The sequence below is a fragment of the Camelina sativa genome, chromosome 17 (genome assembly GCF_000633955.1).
Source record: "Camelina sativa cultivar DH55 chromosome 17, Cs, whole genome shotgun sequence".
Classification (NCBI taxonomy): domain Eukaryota; kingdom Viridiplantae; phylum Streptophyta; class Magnoliopsida; order Brassicales; family Brassicaceae; genus Camelina; species Camelina sativa.
Genome location: NC_025701.1, coordinates 34,913,090 through 34,934,785, shown reverse-complemented (window position 1 = coordinate 34,934,785; position 21,696 = coordinate 34,913,090). Strand labels below are relative to the sequence as shown.

The window sequence follows — 21,696 nt, the reverse complement described above, 5'->3', positions numbered from 1 at the left end:
ATTTAATTGATTGCTACCACCTATGTTTTCGTGTTTTTTATTCAATGTTTTCTTATTCTTCACTTTTTTCTTGTCATTTTCATTGTCAAATTTTGTGGTAATTGTCATCGTTACTTTTACCGTAAACTTTTAAAGGGTTTCGAAATACAAAATTTTGAACCTTTTAAAAATGTATTTATAACATTTTAAACTTTTAAAAGTTAAAATTTTTAATATTTTAAAACTTTTTAATAGCTAAGAAATTTTCAAAGTTTCAATATTTATAATATTTAAACTTAAAATTTTAAATATTATAATATATTTTTTGAAACTTTTTAAAGTTTTAATTTGATCAAATAAATTTTTAAATTTTTAATTTGACCAAATAAAAAATTAGATCAAACCGAATAAAATTTAAACTTGGACACTTGATAAATCAAGTTTTCCTGCTCATTCGTTGTTGGAAGCATATTAATTTTATTTATACTGATTATGAACCATTGTCTAAAAAATTTCTAGCCGATGTGGGATATTGTACATAGTTATTTCATTTCCATAAATTTAAAACTTTCCTTTTTTAAAAAAAATTCTGGAAATTTAAAAAATGTTAATGAATGACATGTCAAATCCCGATAGGTTGTTTAAAATAATTCTTAATATAAAATTTTTTTGAAATTTTAAAAAATTTAATTAGTGAAGTGTATAATCCCTATTGGTGGTTTAAAATCCTAGGTGGGTAGCTTAAGAAGCTTATAGCTTCTACTTTTATTTAATATATAGATTATTATTCAGTCAATCAATAAAAAGATTATCAATCAATCTCAAATATAAATATATATATAAACAGAAAATCATCTCACATTTCATTTATGTTTCACTTATAAGATATATTAATAAAAATGAATATATCTATTTTCATAAAGGCAGAGTTGTAAATGAATATATAATACAAACAGCTATCGTTTTGTAGACAAGACATATTTTATATTTAAAAAACCTAAAGTAATAAACGTTTTGACAATTATAATAGATTAGATATATAGTTAGTCTAATATTAAATGTACTTATTACTTATTTTTCTTCGCACAAGATGCTGGTTATTTACCTAGTTTTTTGTAAAGGCAAAAACAATTATGAGTGCAAAAATACAATAGAGATTTACAATAAAGAGATGAGACAATCTCAATGACTTCATTAAAAATTTAAAACTTTATTTTTAAGAAAATTCCATAAACCTTTAGTTAAATCAATAACTTTTTACAAAAATACATTATAATAATATATGTTTAGGAATGTTTAAAATACTTGCAATTGGTTGGTTATGAAAACAATTGGTTGGTTATGAAAACAATATTGTTCTTCGCAAATATTTAGATTGCTATTTTTATATAGAAAGCAACAACTGTTTGTAAGAGACACAACTTTACATTCAACAGACGCAACTTTCTAAAGAAACGTTACCGTATAGTTTTTTTGTCAAAAAAATAATAAAACAATATTTTTTTAAATGAAAAGTCACGATAAAAAGACGCAACTATTCTTCGCATTTATTCATATTGCTATTATTATATAGATTACTTGGTAGATATTTTTTTATTGTCCTACATGAAGATCACCTTGGAGAAAACCAAGACGACTTTTCATATAGAGATGGCTCCGAAAAAGATGGGAGAGCTGAATGTAGAGGTTGAGACATATATGCTTCATCAGTGAGTTCACCTTAGAGAAAAGCGTTGTTGACATCAAGTTGCTTTATCGGCCAAGACTTGGTAATAGTTCACCTCTAGGACAAGAAGAATGGTGGTAGACTTGATGAGCAGGCTAAAATTTTCAGCATAGTCAACACCAAATTGTTGATCAAATCCCTTCGCAACTAGACGAGCTTTGTTCAATCATTTCAGCCAGCAGGTAGATATTTGGTTGTGAAAAACCATCGACAACCTACTATATTTTAAGACGAATGAGGAGGTACAAGATCCCAAGTGCGATTGACAGTTTGAGCGTGAAATTTGGAGGAAAACGCACTGCACCAGTGTTCATCTTTCATCCCTTGGGCAATCGTTGTTGGTTCCTTTATTTTAGACTTTGTACATGCAACAACAATAATAAGTTTTTTTGTTTCGGTTTCGTGATATTATTCTTGGACTTGAGTTTGCATTTTGTGAATATTTTGTGGTTCATAAAATATTTGTGGTTAGGATTGGACGGATACATATAGATAGTAATAATGTGAATCCCTCCAATAGAATAATTACCGTTGCATCTTCTAGAACATAAGAAATCTTATGGGCATCTGCTAGAATTTGGCGTTTCCAAAGCTCTTGGTTGGTAAATGACTTGTATAGTCATTACTTGTAGCAAACGATGCATTACTGATACAAGACTCGGTGGTAAGACTTGTATGGGGATAGATATGGCGGCTTCACAAGCTGATGGTCGAAGATGGAGATCTGACACGCTGGCGGTCGCTTCTCTCGTGTGGGATCAAATGAGGGGTGTGATGGCGGAATGAAGTGCACCACAGAATTGTGATAAGACTCTGATACAGCACAAGCTCTATGCCTTGATGACTCGCTCAAAAAGACATAAGATCAAACATTTACTATGTAAAGGAATCCACCTAACTTAGATAAACAAAAACAAAGCCTAAGCTTCAAAGCGAGAAAACTCTCTCTTTTATTTTCCAATAACCTTCTATATCTTTACAATGAAACAAATGAGCCTTTTTTATAGCTCGGTATAATCTACATTAATTACAAATATGTCTAAATTAATTACAAATCAATCACCATAATGGAGAAATCATAATCAATGGTGATAATGAGTAATAAATGGTGAATCTAGGATTTCTAGCAAGATATCTGCCTTATCAATCAATATTTCCTTGTTCGTCAGACAGTAGTTCAGGAAGTCCATCAAAAGATCTGTCTTGAAGTAGTTCAGCTGCTCGTTCAGCATATGTGATGACCGCATCAATTACCATTCTACTTTCTCGATCGTGATCAATATGTGTATGTGATATTTCTCGGCTAAGATTTTCAACCCAGGTTTAAAATCCAAGTTACATTTTGCGAGCATCAACGACACATGATACGTATATTCATAATCGAAGAAGACTGCAATGTGGAGAAATATATATATATATATATATTTTTCTTTCTCATACCTTACTTTCAGTACACTCTCAATTCCTCCATCAAGACGCTTTCTCAACCTTGGCATTTCATCAATCCACTCAGAATGACTATTTCCCTGCAACGATGACCCCAAAACACACAGAGCCAATGGAAGTTTGCCACAACTTCAAACGCAAGATCCATGAACTCATCAGGTCAGGTGGAGAGGTTTGTTTAAAAGCAGAAAAACAAAAGATCATTAGAGCTTTGCTTTCTCATGGAAACCCCACATGGTATATAATATCACTGGTACCATATTGCCAATCCTTTTGTTTTCAGTGGTCACTATGACCCTACTTACTAGAGAGTCGACTATGTAAAGGTCTGGAAATGGTACTCTTTCCCATGCCTGGAGGACCAGAGATTCCAACCATCTTAACACCAACCATTTCCCTCAAATGATCTTCTAGTCCAACTATGCCATAAAAATCCTAACATGGTGGCGCATTTATTTTATCTAAAACATCTCTTGAAATCTTCTCGGTAAAATTCCATAAAGAGAACATTCCTTTGTTTTCTAGCACATACAGCTCCCTAATCAGGAAATTAGACACACCAAAGCAGATTTGACCAAAATAAACAAATAAACACACTACAAAATTTAACTACAAGAATTTATAGTTGTAATTATAATCTAATTCCAAGTCATTACAATCCATAACACACCATGGCAAAATTTATGTCAAATAAACTTAAAAGTTTCAAACTGATAACAATATCAAAGTATCAAAGTCATAAGAAAGATAAACTGTTATTAATTATTAAAGGGAATACAAAGTTACAAACCAGTTATTGAAGTCTTCTCCGGCTATGTTGCCAAGTGCCAACATAAGTCAAAGCTTCGCTCCATTTTCTCCTCTCCTCCTCTGTTTGGTTAGCACAAGTTTTATTGAAAGCCTTCCAAAAATCTCCTGTTGTTTCCGCACATCAGAAGGATCTACTTCGTAGAAGACAGTCATCACTATTTGTCCTATATCTTCTTTGCACTTCAAAATCTCCAACAGCTCATCCAAACACCAACTGGAAGAAGCATAGTTCTTCGAGAGCAATACTATTGCGATCCTCGATTCTTTAATAGCTTATGTGAGAGCTTGTGCGATAATTTGGCTTCTCGCAGATCCCGTTGTTATCCAACATTGTATTTCCATTGTAGTTAAATTGTTGGCGTAAATGACTGAGAAATTTAATACGGACGTCTGGTCCATGGAAGCTAGTGAAGACATTGTATCTCCAGTTTCGAAGTTAAGAAGAAGAAGTAGCCATGAGAGATGATCGTGAGTGGTTCAAATCATAGATTCACAAAGACTATTTAGTTAGGGTAAGAAATGGGAAAATAGTTTTAAAATCGAACAATAATAATAATTGGGTCTTTTGATACGAGTTGATAGTTTCCATAAATAACTTAGAGGGCGATTTTTTGGGCGACTAGGGTTTTTCACTTTTTTCCTGCTCGTATGGAGCCGCCGGGGGCTTCTCCGGGCATAGGGGATTCGCAGGGAATCGGTGTGGTGGGGCAGGGTGTGGAGAAAGACGTTACTGATTTGTCTCTGAATGGAGAGGGCTCCTCTCCTATGCAGGGAGAGGGGTTTCAGCGGTCGCAACGTTTTGAAGTCGTTGAGGTTGATGGAAAGGAGAAGGTGGTTGTGCCAAAGGAGGTTTTTGTGGGTGCAAAACCCTTGTGGGAAGATTTCCTCATTGGAAATTTTTTGAATCAAAAAGCACCACATGTGGGCAAGATCCACATGATCGTCAACAAGATATGGCGTTTGGGTGATAAGTCTACGTTGATCGACGTTTATGCTGTCAATGAAACCACGGTGAAGTTTCGGATCCGCAATGATAGCAAGAGAAACAGGGTTTTGAATAGAGGCATGTGGAATATCATGGATATCCCTATGATTATTTCCAAGTGGTCGCCGTATGCAGCGGACTCGCAACCGGCGATGAAGTCTATTCCTTTGTGGGTTACACTGAGGAATATTCCTCCCTCTATGTTCACTTAGAAGGGTTTAGAGTATCTGTTTAGCGCAGTGGGTAAGCCAATTCGGTTTCATCCAAAAACGGAAGCTTGCGTTACTTTTACTGAAGCTCAGATGTTGGTTGAAGCTGACTTAACGAAAGTGCTTCCTCGAGAGCATGTTTGTGGAGGGGAAGAAGAAGGTGAGATTGAAACTGTCATTCAATATGGCTATCCATGGTTGCCACCGCGATGTACTAGTTGTCAGAAATGGGGACACTTGACTACAACTTGTCTCTTAGCGGCTAGTACTGATGTAGTGGAAGCTAGTGGGGAGGTTGTTTTGCCACCTACTTTACCAGCTGCTGTTTGTTCCGGGAATAGTTCGATGGTTGGGGATGGTCCTAGAGCTTCGGAGGCACAGTCAAGGTCACCTCCACCGGTTCCTACTAGAAACGTTCTGATAACTTCGGAGAAGGTTGGTTCTGGTCAGGAATGGATCACTCCTTCAAAAAATGGTCGTAGTCCGGGAAAGGGTCAGGAAGGGATCCAGCCTAGTGAGGATACCATTCTATCAAACACTTATTCGGTTCTTGGTGAGGCAGAGGGACTGGTGGAGGAGACGATGCTGGAGAAGCAGGTCTCGCCACCGGTGCCTGATTTGGTGCCTCCTACGGTCGTTGTGGCTCCTACTGGGGTGGGAGGTAAGGATGGAGGGCAGAAGCCGGTGGTTACACTTCGTCCTTCTCTACCTCGAGACTCTAAAACAGCATATAAAGCGGTATCAGTAGCTTCTAATCAATCCTCTAGAGTTTACTCATGGGGTCAGAGTAGCGAGCATTCCCAAAAACATTTTTAAATGTCAAGGTTCTTCTGGAATGTTCGGGGCTTCAACAAAACATCAAAACATTCCGTGATACAGAAGTGGTTAAGGGAGACTGATTTCCAATTTGGTTGTTTGTTAGAGACTCGAGTGCAAGAGAAAAATGCTCAACGTGTTGGTGGGAAAGTGTTTCGAGACTGTCGATGTTGACGAATTATGAGTTTAATTCCCGAGGTTGTAAGTGGGTTGTCTGGAGGAATAATGTGCGTGTGACTCCTTTCTACAAAAGTGAACAGTTGATCACTTGCTCGGTTAAGTTGGTGGATCAACCGGAAGAGTTCTTCTGTTCCTTTGTGTATGCGTTGAATACTGTGGAGCAACGTAAGGTTTTGTGGCAAGAGTTGAAGGATCATGCGGTTTCATCTATTATTTGTACTAAACCGTGGGTGCTTATGGGGAATTTAAATGAGACTCTAGATATTTCTGAACATTCTCGGGTGGAGGATCATCCAATGGTTACTCGTGGTATGCGGGATTTTCAGTCTGTGGTGGGCTGTTGTTCGATTACAGATATTGCTTCACATGGTCTGTTGTTCACTTGGTGGAATAAACAAGATCATGATCCTATCATGAAGAAGCTGGACAGGGTATTGGTGAATGATGTTTGGCTTCAGCGGTTCCCGCGAGCTTATTCGGTGTTTGAGGCAGGGGTTGCTCAGACCATTTGCGTAGTCATTTTCCGTTGCAGAGTGTAGAACCTATCCGAAAGCGTCGTCCATTTAGGTTTGTCAATGTTCTTACTACACTGGATGAGTTTAAGCCTATGGTTGACACTTACTGGAAGTCCACTCCTTCTCTGTTTTTATCGACATTAACTCTGTTTCGATTTCATAAAAAATTGAAAGGTTTGAAACCTTTGGTTCGTAGACTGGCTAAAGATCAAATACGTAATTTGGAGAGAAGAACTCAAGTAGCTTTTGAGGAGTTATGTGCAAAGCAATCGCAGAACATGACTAATCCCACTGCATTATCTATGGAGGAGGAAAACGAAACTTTTCTTCGTTGGGACCATGTTGCCTCTTTAGAGGAGAGATTCCTCAAGCAAAGGTCGAAACTGCATTGGTTGCAGGTTGGAGACAAGAACAACAAAGCTTTTCATAGGGCGGCTGCCACTAGAAAAGCGATGAATACAATCAATGAGGTTACTGGCCCAAATGGGACTGTTGTTAAGGGTGATGATATTAAGTTGGAGGCTGAGAGATACTTTAAGGAATTTTTGCAATTCATTCCAACTGATTTTGAAGGGGCTGAGGTTGCAATGCTCCAAGATTTGTTGCCATTTCGATGCGATTCGGTTGATCAAGCTCGACTTATAGCGCCTGTTACTGCTGAGGAGATCAAGAATGTGCTCTTTGCTATGCCTAATGATAAGTCTCCTGGTCCGGACGGCTATAATTTTGAGTTCTATAAGGCGACATGGGATATCCTTGGCCCAAAGTTTACTCTTGCAGTTCAATCTTTCTTTGTTCAAGGTTTTCTGCCAAAAGGGATAAATTCTACTATTTTAGCGCTTATTCCGAAGAAATTGGATGCTATGGAGATGAAGGATTATAGACCAATCTCTTGTTGCAATGTTCTATATAAGGTTATTTCAAAAATTCTTGCTAATAGGTTGAAGGTGGTGTTGTCTAGTTTCATTGCTGGGAATCAATCTGCATTTGTCAAGTATCGGTTGTTGATTGAAAATGTGTTGCTTGCTACAGAATTGGTAAAGAACTATCACAATGAGACAATCTCGGAGCGTTGTGCGATTCAGATTGATATATCGAAAGCTTTTGATTTTGTCCAATGGCATTTCCTCTTGAATGTCCTCTCGGCACTGCAACTACCATCTGAGTTTATCCATTGGATTAGATTATTTGTCACAACCGCTTCTTTCTCTGTCCAAGTGAATGGAGAGCTTGCTGGATATTTTCATAGCTCGAGGGGGTTACGGCAAGGCTGTTCTCTGTCCCCCTATTTGTTTGTCATCTGTATGAATGTCCTGTCTAAGCTTCTTGACAACGCTGCAGGTGCAGGTCAGTTTGGTTATCACCCGAGGTGTAAGGCTCTCAATTTGACCCATCTAAGTTTTGCTGACGATTTGATGGTCCTCTCTGATGGTAAATCACGCTCCATTGAAGGTATTGTCTCAGTTTTTGATAAGTTGGCCACAATCTCAGGTCTCAAAATAAGTATGGAGAAATCAACGGTATATCTTGTCGGTATTGGAGATCAGGCACGACAACAAATCTCGCATCAGTTTGATTTTGTGGTTGGAGAGCTCCCTGTTCGATATTTAGGTTTGCCATTGGTGACTAGAAGTTTTACCTCTGCTGACTACACCCCTTTGCTTGAGCAGATCAGAAAGCGTATCGGTTCTTGGACGTCACGCTACCTCTCTTTTGCGGGTCGCTACAACCTTGTCAGCTTTGTTCAGTGGAGCATCTGCAACTTCTAGATCGGTGCTTTTCGGCTTCCCCGTGCTTGTATTCGAGAAGTGGAGCAAATTTGCTCTGCTTTCTTGTGGTCGGGTTCTGACCTTAATCCAAAAAAGGCCAAACTGCAGTGGGACAAAGTCTGTAAGCCATGTCAGGAGGGTGGGCTTGGTCTTCGTAGTTTGCGTGAGGCAAATGATGTGTGCTGCTTAAAATTGGTCTGGCGGATCCTCTCTCATGGTGGTTCCCTCTGGGTACAATGGGTTGAACGTTATTTACTGAAGGGCAGGTCGTTGTGGGTCATTCAGGACAACACCGGAACAGGCTCTTGGATATGGCGAAAGATCCTAAAATACAGAGCTGTCGCCCAACAGTTTTGTAGGGTGGAGGTGGGGAATGGTATGCAAACCTCCTTTTGGTTTGATAACTGGTCTTCTTTGGGCAGGTTGGTGGATGTAACAGGGTCTAGAGGGGTTATTGATCTGGGGATAAGTCGAACAATGTCTGTGGCAGAGGCCTGGTCGACTAGGAGGCGATGGACACCTCGCCTTCCGCATCTCCTCTCCATCATGGATGTACTACACTCGCAATTTCAAGGGAGAACAAAGCAGCCTGATCTCATTTTGTGGAAAGGAAAGAATGATAGGTTCAACACGGAGTTCTCTACGGCGGATACTTGGAATCGTATTCGTTCTACATCTGCTGAGGTTTCCTGGCACCGTGCAGTGTGGTTCTCTCATGCCACTCCCAAGTATACTTTTTGCACATGGTTAGCGGCTCATGATAAACTGGCCACGAGGGATCGAATGCTTCGATGGAACATTGGGGCTACTGGGACCTGTGTTTTATGTCAGCGAAGTGTGGAAACTAGATCACATTTGTTCTTTGCTTGTGCTTTCTCTTCTGAAGTGTGGGCTGCGACAGCAAAGGGGGTCTTTCGAACCCAGTATTCTAACGACTGGCATCAGCTTCTGACGTTTTTATCAGACCCACGTCTTGATCGCCTGGGGAAATTTTTCACACACTACACGTTTCAACTCACAGTGTACACCATTTGGAGGGAACGCAACGGACGACGACATGGTCAACATGCCAACACAACCGAACAATTGATCAAATGGATTGATCGCCAGGTGAGGGACAAGCTACTATCCATTCAGCGAATAGGGGATAGGAGATTCACCAATGGCCTTCAGGCTTGGTTCCAAACTAGACCTTGATTCTGTTTTCCTGTTAATTATGTAGTCCTCTCTAAAAACTTTCAAACTCAAGCTGCACTAGTTGTAATAAAGCTATTTTTTCTTTGAATATAATTTAACATTAAATTCAAAAAAAAAAAATGGGAAAATAGCAAGCAAAGCCGTGTTCACTTATAGAGAGAAATGGGAAGTTGCTTTGCAAAGTTAAAGAAATTTCAAAACAGTTAAATGCATTATTACAAACGATAACACAGAAGAAAAAAAGTTAATGTACTCGACCAGATGTTGTTAGGATAAGCATTTTTACGAGGAGAAAATAGCGAAGTTGTATAATCTCCTGATGGTTTCTTTTTTTGTATTTTTTTCTAATTATATGCAGGTTTGTTGTTGTTGGTGGTATCTTTACAGGCACACCAATGAATAGATCATACAAAATTTAAATAGATTATAAGTAGTTACATTCTTTTTAGCTTCCTGAGTTGGTTTGATCAATCCTCCACATAACACAAATATATGTTGATGGATCATATTCATATATACCTGTGGTTTTTTAATCATATTGTGATCATGTGGTTCAGCTAGTACCTTGAAGCTGTAACCCACCGGCATAAGATGCTCTCGGTTTAACGGTAAATGTGATCGTCGGAGAAGCAGATGATTCTGATTTCACCTTGAAAGGGACCTCAAACTGTACGGACTGATACAAGCAAACCTCGTCTTCTTTGCAATAGTATACCTGCAATTAAAGATTTCATATATTATTTTTGTAAGAAGTAAAAGCATAACAAGCAACAATTGAAGCCTTTAAATCAATTAATTATGTTGGAGCAAAGCAAACCTTGCAACTGATTTTTCCAACAGAAGCCGAAGTTGAAGATTGTCTAAAATGAAGCATCGTTGAACCTTCGGGACTGAGGTTTCCTTCCATTGGATCGATTGCTACTTCATTTTCAGGCTCCACATCTACTACAAACTTACTCCGCGCTTCCTGTGCAAAACGAGCAATATGTATACTTGATAAAGATCGAGAGAGACAAATTAGGAAGTGGAAAAAGAGAGAGAGTGCAAAGAGATCTAGACCTTGGAGAAATGGTAGCCATCTGGTAATGAGATTTTGAGATTCAAATCTCCTTCGCGAGATGTAACAGAATCCACTTTGACAATCTTTGTATCAGCTGAGGCACGTTTTCTCAAACGTCTCAAGGATTTTGCTTTTGGCATTGGCGGTTGAACACCTTTTAACTCCATTGTAAGAATCTCTGCTTCTTCTCCTTTGTTTAAATCTATGTATCTGATTAGGCTATTGTTTGTATCCGCCACGAACAGCCTCCCTGAAAAAAAAATATATATATAGGCAAAATTTGGACTCAACCCTTCCCTCATTAATAACAGTTAAAAGGACTGTTAAAATGGACCAGAAAATTACCATCTTCAGTGAGCGCAAGGCCTGCAGGCTCTGAAAGCTACAACAGATAAAGGAAAAATAATTTTCAAACTAACAAATCAGACTGTCTATTTAATCAATGTATACGATTTTAGTAACCTAGGTCACACCTGAGCACCCTTGACCTTCCCATCCTTGAAACCAGCTTTTCCCGTTCCAGCGACAGTAACAACACGTTTGGTTACAGGGTCCAGCTTCTTAATCTAAAATGAAAGTTCAAAGTTAAGATCTTGTAAAAGTTAAGAATGTTTCTATTATTCTATTTGTAACAGGGTCGTTCATAACTAAGTTCATGGTAATCCGCAAGATCCATCCAATAAAGGAATTCTCGCTCGAGTTGATCATATAAATCGTGTACCCTCTTTGGTTCATATTCATACTGACAGATGTATTCTTGGACATTCCAAATGACGTTACCTTGTGATTATAGCTATCTGTTAGATAAATTTGACCATCCTTTGCGCATAATACACCTAACGGATGTTGTAGGAGAACCTCTGCTCCCACGCCATCATTGTCTCCAAACTGTTGAAGTGTTAAACAATTAGCCCATGTTAGAAACTAATGTGTAGAGATGGAACATTCTAACTTGTGAAACCACTAGAAATGCCAAGGAAGAGTTAAGCATGGATACTTAAATAGTGCTATAATATCTCTGAATACTAAAATTGTTGGATAAGACGAATCAAGTCATTACCTTGAAAAGATTCTCAGAGAAATACGGATCACCACCAGCGAGCAATCTAGATCCTCCAGTTTGAAGATTAAGGGCACGGATAGAACTGCTCTCACTATCAGCAATATATGCTTCCTTCAAATCTACATTTACATTACACATAGAACTCACTCCTAATTCGTGAAAGAAGTGTTAAGTGTGTAGTTTGTAGCAATTACCAGGGCCTAATGAGATTCCAGAGGGCTGGGCAAATGATGTAGTCTGAGGTCTGCATCAAGAGAAAAAAAAGATATAGCATACGAAAAGATGACAGACATCAAGTGATATAAGTAATATTTAAACTAGTATTTACATACGTAGAACCATTAAGGTTTCTTTCATAGCCGTTTCCACTGAAAACTCGACTAATACCATCAAGCACATTGTACTCCCAAATCTGGTGCTGACCTGCCATTGCAACGTATACCTTCTCATTCACCGGCTCAAAGCATACGTCCCAAGGAGAATTCAAAAGCTGAAAATTTCAAAGTCCAACAATGTTCTTATTCTTTAGCCTCTGAAAGAAAAAACATCTACTCGAGAATATTGCAGAGTGAATATGAAAAGAAACCGATGTTCTGAGTCAATTTACTTGCCTGTTTGGTTCCTTTTCTTCCACCTTGATAGTCTGAGCCTTTAGTTCCATTACCAGCCAGAGTTCGTACTCTCTCGTTGACAAAATCAATCTCTCTACGGAACAACAATTAATGAAACTCCAAAATAAAATGTCAAACCAAAAAGTTAAGATTCATGTTTGCATTAGAAGCAACATAAAGACATACATACATACCTCAAAGCATGATTCTCGGTGTCAGCAACATAAAGAAGATTCTTCTTAGCATTATAAGCGAGTCCCTGAAAAAATACAATCAAGTATGTAAGAACAAAGCTCATGTGGTTCGGAACCTATCGAGGAACAAATAATGCAAAGTGAGACTATCATATGTACCTGAGGACGATTAAATGCAGCATCTTCGAAGGAACCATCTTGGAAACCTTCTTCTCCGGTGCTGCCAATTTGGATGATGAAATTTCCTTCAAGATCAGTTACAATCTGCAAATCACACAGAATACTCATATTAGAGAACAAGAAGAGATAACAAAGACTATCTGAAATGGCAAGGACATACAATACGGTTATGGTTACTGTCTGAGATGAATAGTCTGTTATTCAGAGTATCAATAGCCAACTTCCCGGGAAATTTCAATGGAGACATGGCCAAACGTGGATCGTTGTCTTTCTCCAAACGTGTTGGAAGCGGAGTACTATCTAATACATTCTTTCCACCATAATACGTCAGAGCTGCTGCCACCAAGTCATCAAGATCCTTCAAAAGAAAACACCGAAGAACAGTAAAGTGATTTTTCATGTGGAATGTAAAGAGCGTTTTAGAGAAACAGAGTATATTAGTGTTTTCATTCTTCAGAACTCCAAAATGAAATCAACAATTTTAGCAACGAAGTGAGATTCTTGTCTTGCTATAAATTTCTAGGGAGGAGAGTTAAAAATGTTACTTTGCGGCGACCTTCTCCGGCAATTTGTGAAATGACTTTGCCATTTGGAGAAACAACAGCAAATGTAGGCCACGAGTTGATGCCGAGCTCTCTCCACATGTACATGTCACCATCGTTCACGACCTTCAAAGTGAGAGGGATAACTAATTAAGTGAATATACCAATAAATATATCAATAATAGTTATAACATAGCACTGAAAAAGTATCCAAAGAAAGAACATTGAAGGAGAATGCAAACAATTAACACTGGGGGTATTCAAAAATGCGATATGATGAGAAATTATGACCAGCTAAAATATTTCCAAGAAGGAAATGTGAATCCATCACTACATTTCTTCATAATCCAGGATTTAGCATAAGAACCAATTTCACAAATAATTAAGAAAAAATTATAAGAAATTTACAAGTTTTTTAACTTGGAAATTACCGGGTGGCTGATATCATAACGTAGAACTGCATTTCGTATGGCTTCTAAATCCTTCTCATTGTCGAACTTAGCTGAGTGTACACCCACAACGGTGAACTGTAACACAGATGGCAATTCATAGGTTGAAGCTTTAGTCATACCTAGTGAAATTTGAAATGCATGAAGATCAAAAATAATATAGATAAGGGAGCAGCGACAGCAAAAGACTCACTGGCATGTCCTTGTACTTCTTCTCAAGAAAATCTAGATCCGGTAATACGTGCATACAGTTTATGCAGCAGTACGTCCAAAAATCAAGTAGAACCACTTTTCCTTTTAAATCCTGCCCACAAAATGACAAAAGCTACTAAGAAGCATATGACTGCCTTTAATCCTCAAAACATAAATTTGTTATGTGCAGATGCAAAGCAATTTTGTCTCATCTCTTCCGAGAGCTGAAACCAACAGCCTCTTAATGAATTGAAAACACCTCAACATGTGTTCGATAAATAAACAAAAATCTACGTTATCAACTCTTAACATAACTTAAAACGGTAATTTACCCGGCGCAACTGGAGAGGAGCAGTGTTTAGCCAGTCGAGTTTAGAAGGGAATTCTGGCACAGTTGTAGCCGTTTGCCTAGAAATAAAACAATTCAGACAGAGCACCCACGCAAGTCAGAACAGAAGATCATCCACTTTTTTTTTCCACATGTGATAATTTCTAGTTTAAGTAGTCTATAATACTAATATTTGATAATCTCTTTTAACGAGGGAACTACCGAATTATCGAACTCTTTCCTTGCATTGTAGAATTGAATAATTATCAAATAGTTATACTTACTTGCTCTCTAGATCAGCAATATAATCAACAAACTGTTGCACTCTTCCTTCACCTACAAGGTAAGACAAAAAACCAGGTAGCTTCGTTTACATCCGAATTCAGTAAAGATTAAAGTATATAGAATGTTCTTTTAGAGAAATTCTATTAGAAAAACTTTCTGGTCTAAGATCTGTTTGTTTATATCCATACTTGCATTTAAAACAAAAAAAAAAAAAAAATCAGTGTAAATTTAACACTATCATAAATGTATTAGACCTGTGGATTAGTTCATCTTAATGAAATTTGCGACTACTGAAACAGATATGTTGCAAAATGAGGTTGGTTATAAGTTAAAACATTCTGTCTATTTTTGACACAAAAGTTCTCCTTTACTATAGTAAACCGTTTGATATGAAAGAATTTATGTCGATATAACCATTTCAGAAAGCTATGTTTTAGTCATGGAAATTTTGACAATAGGCCAAACCTTGGTTCTGTGTAAAAGAAGGGGTTTTTGCTCCAACCAATGCATTCCACAAAGCTTTCGGAGAAGCATATTGCATTGCCTATACATATAACAGCAATTCCATAAGATCAAACAAAAGCTTTGACAGCAAAAATTATTCTTGAATATTTGGTTTTCAGGTTTACCTTCCAGTTGGTGGCAGCAAAGTAGAAACAAGAAAGAGAAATGCCAAGACTTGCGTACCTCAGTATATCTCGTCGAGAGCCCTGAAACCTGTTGGAAAATTGCATCTGCAATCTCAAGTATATGAAATTTTCCACATGCCATATAATTTGTTTCATTCTCAAATGATGAAACCAGTCAATGAGTAAAAATTTCAGGGTTTTTCAAAATTCTACAATCCCAACGTTTTCTTGAAGTCCATGAGATACATACAAAGTGTTCCTTGACATTAAAATTGCAAATCATAAATGTCTCTCTCCGTAGATGGCTGGAATTAACTATTTGCATAATATAAACAGAAACCCTAGACTTAGTTCTCAACACCAAACTACTTGCATCAATAAGATAATTTAGATAAAAGAACCTTTCTTACCCATTATCGCTGGTTTTTTCACTGGCCCTGTTCTCTTCAAGTATTGCTGTGGAATTTCCTGCGTAAGTACTCAAGCATGTAAAAAGAAAAGGTTGAAACTGTATAAGCCACTATGAACTAGATGAAGAAAATTCATGGATTTTCCGAATTATAACTCTATAAGTACAGTAGAGAAGAATGTTTTAAATGGGTAATATCATTACAAAGAAAGCCCCTTTATTCAAAAGTTGATCAAAAGGATTAATCAAGAGATAAATACAAATGGAAAGAACGATATTTTCCATCGAATTTTTTTGAGACTACATACTGGTAGAATCTGAGCCACCAGTGAGAATGTCATTGATTGAAATGTTTCCAATATCGTCGCGGATCATTGACGGACCAGCGTCTTTAAGAATTGCTTCAGATAAAGAAGTTTTTACAGCTATACATCTGCAAATTTAGAATGAATAAAAACTATCTTACTCCAGAGCTAATAAAACAAGTAGATGGATTTACCAATGACGAAGCTAGAACTTCTTAGTTCTACATTACTCAAGCTAGAAATATTCTAAGCATTTTGAACTCCACAAGTGATGTTTTGTTAATATGAATAATGAATAAGGCAAACAGATCGACTTGACATAAAGCATTAATCTATAAATTCTACAGACTTTTTAGTGACATCTTCAAGTTACTAATAATGTATCAAATTAAATTGTCTGTATTCAAAATAAAGAAAGAATAGCAAAATTTGACATACCTCATGTTGGCAGCTTGGGCAGCTTGGACTCCAGCAAGCGCATCTTCAATAACAACACACTACAATTGTACAAAAGAAACTAGCTTTACTGAAAAAACAAGTAAATAAGATCTGTAAGTCTAGCAGATGAAGGAAACTCTTACTTTACTTGATTTTCAGCTTCAAGAAGGCGCAAATATACAACTAATCATGTCGTTGGCCCAATAACAAATATTTTGTAAATACAGAGTTCTCTTCCTTAAGGCGCACTTTGTTCATCTATTCCATTAGACTTCCTAGTGACTACAAAAGGATCGCCCTAGATATTTTTCGTTTTTATCTATGATTTCAAAAAAGGAGTAGGTGTGTGAAGATTTTTCCACAACTCGATATGATATTACAAGAAGTGTTGACTATTACCTCGCTTGTTGGCGCACCCAAGATCTTTGCAGCAGCCAAGAAAATATCTGGAGATGGTTTCAAATTCTCAAAGGCGTCTGCTGAAACAATGGCATCAAACCTGAAATTTAACATCACTGACATGTATTTAGACATGGAACCTCAAGGCGCAGAAACATCTCCAATGACATATTAAAAGAGATTACACAGCAAAATAATAAACAAAAACTCAAATAACATATAGAATGGTCTATTACAGTCAAATTTGTGACAGATACCACACTGCTATATGAAATGAATACTAAAGAGATGTTAGTATTACATGGTCAAAGACAAACCAGCAGCTTTCAGGTTCGCATCAACTTTGATACGGTCAGCACTAGATGCAACAGCAACTTTAAGGCCTCTATTCTTACACTGTTTCAAAATTTTAGCACCAAATCATCATATAATCTACCAGCCTCAAAAACTATCATTGTTCACAACAACTTCAGTTTTTCCTCACCTCAGTAACAAGCTCGAGTGCTCCTGGAAACCCAATCCCAGATTCTGGCTTCGCATACTATAATCGGTAGAGAACAAGACATTACTTTTATCTTTCAAGAACATCAACAAGTTTCTTATCCATCCCTAATATAAAGACAGTTCCAATCCAAAGTTTTTTTTAATCAAGAAGCACAAAACATCACCTTATCAAGATATATCTCAAAGAACCTCTTTTTCAATGCACCCGTATCAAATCCTTGTACACCTTTGATAGAAGCAACACCTCCTAAAAACTTGGCTTCACCTGTAAATTCCCCAAACCAAAGAAGTCAATCAAAACACACACACATTTAACATTAAAAAATCACTAAATCTTCACAAATTGATTTGCCGAATCCTTAAAAAAAAAAAAAAAAAAAAAGCTTTTACCTTTTCCCGTAAAAGGAATGAAATCATCTACAGAGACTTCAACTCCCATCTCAGCGAAAACATCAACGGCGGCGCGTCTAGAAAGCTCCTCACTGTTACAAAGCACACCATCCATATCAAACAGAACCGCCGATACTTTCCCCCAATCATCCGCCGTTATTGTCTCCGGAGGACTCTCCGCCGCCACACTCACTTTCGTAGACGACGACGGAAGCGCCGGTTTGCTTAAATAAACTCCGGTTCTCGATCGGAATCCGGGGAATGAAGATGATATTGGTGTGGATTTTGATCTTACTGGAATCAACGGAGATGATAATCTCCTTGATTGTGAGAAAACTGAAGGCGGAGAAGTTAGTTTCAAAGCCATTTTTTTTGTTCTCGAAATCGTTTTGAACTGTAAGAGATTTTGTTTGTGGTTTTTTTTTAGTGGCGGGTGTTAATTTATCCAATCAAATGTCGAAATTACCCTCATGTGTTTTCATCATAGCATGAACATTTTCGACTTTTCATATGTTCTAAGTTTTATTTTTTGGATATGATAAAGAGTGTGTTTTTTGTATGACTTGTGGTTCATAAATCTAATTCAATGGATGGTCAAAGAGGAGGGCATATGAACTTGATCGATTTGTCACGATTCTTGTTGATAACGCACACACACTAGGGGCATTTACTGCTAGAAAGACCACAACGCCAACCTTGTAGAAAGCATTTACTGCTACTAGTATACAAATCACTATGACATATTTTTCACATGTTTTGTGTCCACACAGACATTGCTAGAAATCAGTTCCCTTCTAACTTAAAAACGTTTACCTTTTGAATTATGACGAGATATATTCTTGTGCACAAAGTTCTAAAAAAATATAAAAGCATTTCTATGATAGCCAAATTATTTCATTTAAACTCTGTTTATGCACCACTGTTTTATAGAATTAGAAGTGTTATATAATCACCCCCTATTCACAAAAGCCCAACACACCATTAATTATTGTGCTAATTGTTGTCAAAAAAGCATCTTCCCTGTGTTTTTTTACTATGCAATTTTTAATTTAGTATTGTTGACACAAAAGCCCAACACACCATTAATTTAGTATTGTTGGTGGTCCTCAATAATATTAGTTTAAATGTAGTACGTTTGAATTCTTTTTTTTTTTTTCTAAACATATGCTTCGGTAAGGAAATTTTCATGGATTTTCAGTGGACATGTTTATCAAAGTTAAAATACTATTATAGCGATAATGGAAGAACAAAAATGTTTAAAGTGGACGTAATTTTCACAAAAGGATGAACAGTTAGCAATTACGTTTTTCATTTTTTCTCATTACCTCTGGTGTCAAATTTGAGATTCATATACCAACACATAACAAGTCAACAAATTTGTAACTGATTTTTTTTTTCTCTATATTAAAGAATCTGCGTCAAAGTTCAAACTAAGTCTTGAACTCTTGTATATTGCCATGTAAATTTTGCAATAAATATTGATAAAAATTGTTGCCTATATCACTTCAAGCAATAAAGTTACAATTGTTTGACTACCATATCTTTCAGTTTGGCAAACAAATCCATATATTTTCACTTTTACAAAATAAACTTCAATCTTCTAAAAATATATTTACAGGTTCCAGAGTATCCAATTTTCACCTTTTTATTATCAAAGTGAAAAATGTAATTGCTAACTGTTCATCCTTGAACTTACAAGATACGTTTGAGCGAGTCAGGATTTACTTAAATTCAAAATTTTATCTACTTGAGTCAGGATACAATTTTCTCTGAAAAAAATCAAAAAATAGATTCAGTTCTCTTGAATATTTGTACATAACATTTTGATATAACTAGTAATTTTCGGTCGGCGATTCTATATCATTGGAGAAAATTCATTTCCATTTATTGGTACATATTGAATAAAATACTCCTTTTGTATCACAATAGATGATGTTTTAGGATTTTTACATAAATTAAAAAAAAAACATTTAATGTTTAGCAATAAGTGTATTATTTATTTATAATAAGATATAATTTTATAATTATTAACCAATAGTATTTCATAAAAATTTTAAATTCTCATTTAATGGTTCTTGAAATTTACAATTTTTTAACATGAATGGATAAAAGTATACAGAAAATCATTATTTGTGATACACGAAAAAATACTAGAAAATCATCATTTATGATACAGAGGGAGTATACAACTCCATTCGAGAAAGTTCATTTCCGTTTATTGGTACATATTAAAAATTAGTGTACATTGAATTATTGACTGATCATTTATGCTTTTTGTTAAGAAATCAAATAAGTGGATCTTTAACTATACTTTTGAATTAGGTGATAAACTGTAAATAGGCGTGGTTTCATACATAGTTAAAATACCATTATAATTTCAATGAGAGAATGAATAGACATTCAGAATCATCTCTCCTTGAAACTCTTGCTTAGCTTCCATGATAAGGGTTAATAAAAACAAACTTTTGATTTTAAGCAATGAAGTCTCTTAAAATTATATTGGCGCTCTCATTTTTGTTGTTAGCGGCTTCATCACTTGTCTCTTATTATGGTTTAGAACCGAAAAGTTTCGATGAAGATGAACTTACATATGTATATATACTTTATGACTATTTCTATTAATCATCGTCGTTAACGCTAACTTGTCAAACCGAAACTTATTAAATAATTGCAAATAGATTAAGTATAACTATTTATGGCATTAATAAGCATTAAAAGCCTTACGGAATATTCTAAAGCAGTGAATAAGATAAATTATTTTATTTGTGGAGAATAGTTTTTTTTTTTTTTTCAACCAAACGTTAAACTAGAAAATAAGTCCAAGATTGGTTGCCCAAACCGGAGAGTAAGAATTTACAAAAGAAGTCTCAGAAGATAAAGATCTCGTAGAACGAGCCAGACAATCTGCTCGAATGTTTGACGTTCGGGAATTCTAGACAGCTGAAAGGTTGGGAAGGATAGCTGGATTACATTGGAGTCATCCAAAAGATTGGAGAAAGCGGGCCATTCATCAGGAGACTGCACCATCGCCACTAATTCTGCACAATCCGTCTCGAAACTCTGACAATCAACCCCGCCGTCAGTAAGGAATCCATCGCCCAAATAAAAGCCTAAAGCTCTGAATGTAGAGGGGAAGGACAGCGACGTTGACTTCGTGCTCCCATTAGTTGCGTGGAATCCTCACTATGACAGAACCACCAACCCAAACCGACCATAGGATTTGACGCTTTCCAAGAACCATCAACCTGGCACCGGGGGGAAGAATCCCGAGACTCCACAGGCGGGAGGTCTAGGACGGCCGAGTAGAAAGTTTTAGCCTCTTCCCATAACAATTTGTCATTGTCCGCTTGATTAATAACCTCGATTAGTTGTGCCTCACATCCCTGAAAAACTTTTTTGTTCCTATCTTTCCAAATTGACCAAACAATCCATGGTAAACGAAAACGTAAATTCGGAATATCCACCAGGGATGACACCCGCCAAAAAAGATAATCTAGATTCGTGTATATGGAACCAGAGGGGAAGTCCCCAGAAGTTAAGTCTACAGACGAAAAATCCCAAATCCGACAGGAATGAGAACACTCAAATAGTGCGTGGTTGATAGTCTCCACCTCCGACCCACAGCGTTTACATAGGGTATCACACCGAACACCCTGATGAGCAAGTCGTTCCATCACTGGGAGGGAACCCGAGGCAATCTGCCAGAAGAAATGCTGAACCTTCGAGGGAACCTCCAGTTTCCAATCTTGTGCCCTAAGGGCCGTACAAGACGGCCCATATTCAACCTCTGTAATCAATTCACGTGCTTGCCGATAACCTGTCTTGACCGAATATTTCCCTGACTTAGTATAATGCCAAATCAGCTTATCTGGTTGGTAGACTTTGCTAATCTCCATAGCTTGGATAATCTGAATGTCCGCCGGGTCCATATACTCCTCAAGAATTGGCATATGCCACTCCTTAGTAATAGGATTAATCAAATGATTTACCATTAAATTTGGATGTAACAATCGGCCTCTACCATTAGCCGGTCTTGGTTGAGTATCCGGTATCCATGGGTCCCGCCAAACCGAAACATGATAACCT

The 21,696-nt window shown here is 37.0% G+C and overlaps 1 protein-coding gene across 1 annotated transcript; it reads right to left on the bottom strand.

Annotated features, from left to right (window-relative positions):
* Window positions 9,937-18,028, bottom strand: LOC104758982 (NHL repeat-containing protein 2-like). The gene is made up of 28 exons (XM_010481956.1): window positions 17,611-18,028; window positions 17,385-17,485; window positions 17,201-17,257; window positions 17,018-17,112; window positions 16,717-16,816; window positions 16,318-16,376; window positions 15,883-16,007; window positions 15,576-15,633; window positions 15,166-15,253; window positions 15,002-15,080; window positions 14,536-14,587; window positions 14,256-14,331; window positions 13,925-14,035; window positions 13,714-13,809; window positions 13,286-13,408; window positions 12,901-13,098; window positions 12,720-12,824; window positions 12,561-12,625; window positions 12,367-12,460; window positions 12,088-12,245; window positions 11,950-11,999; window positions 11,753-11,874; window positions 11,473-11,580; window positions 11,166-11,258; window positions 11,038-11,074; window positions 10,692-10,942; window positions 10,450-10,599; window positions 9,937-10,347 (listed from the first exon to the last, which is right to left on the bottom strand). Exons 1-28 carry the CDS (start codon window positions 17,975-17,977, stop codon window positions 10,186-10,188), a joined length of 3,180 nt encoding a protein of 1,059 aa, XP_010480258.1. The 5' UTR covers window positions 17,978-18,028; the 3' UTR covers window positions 9,937-10,185.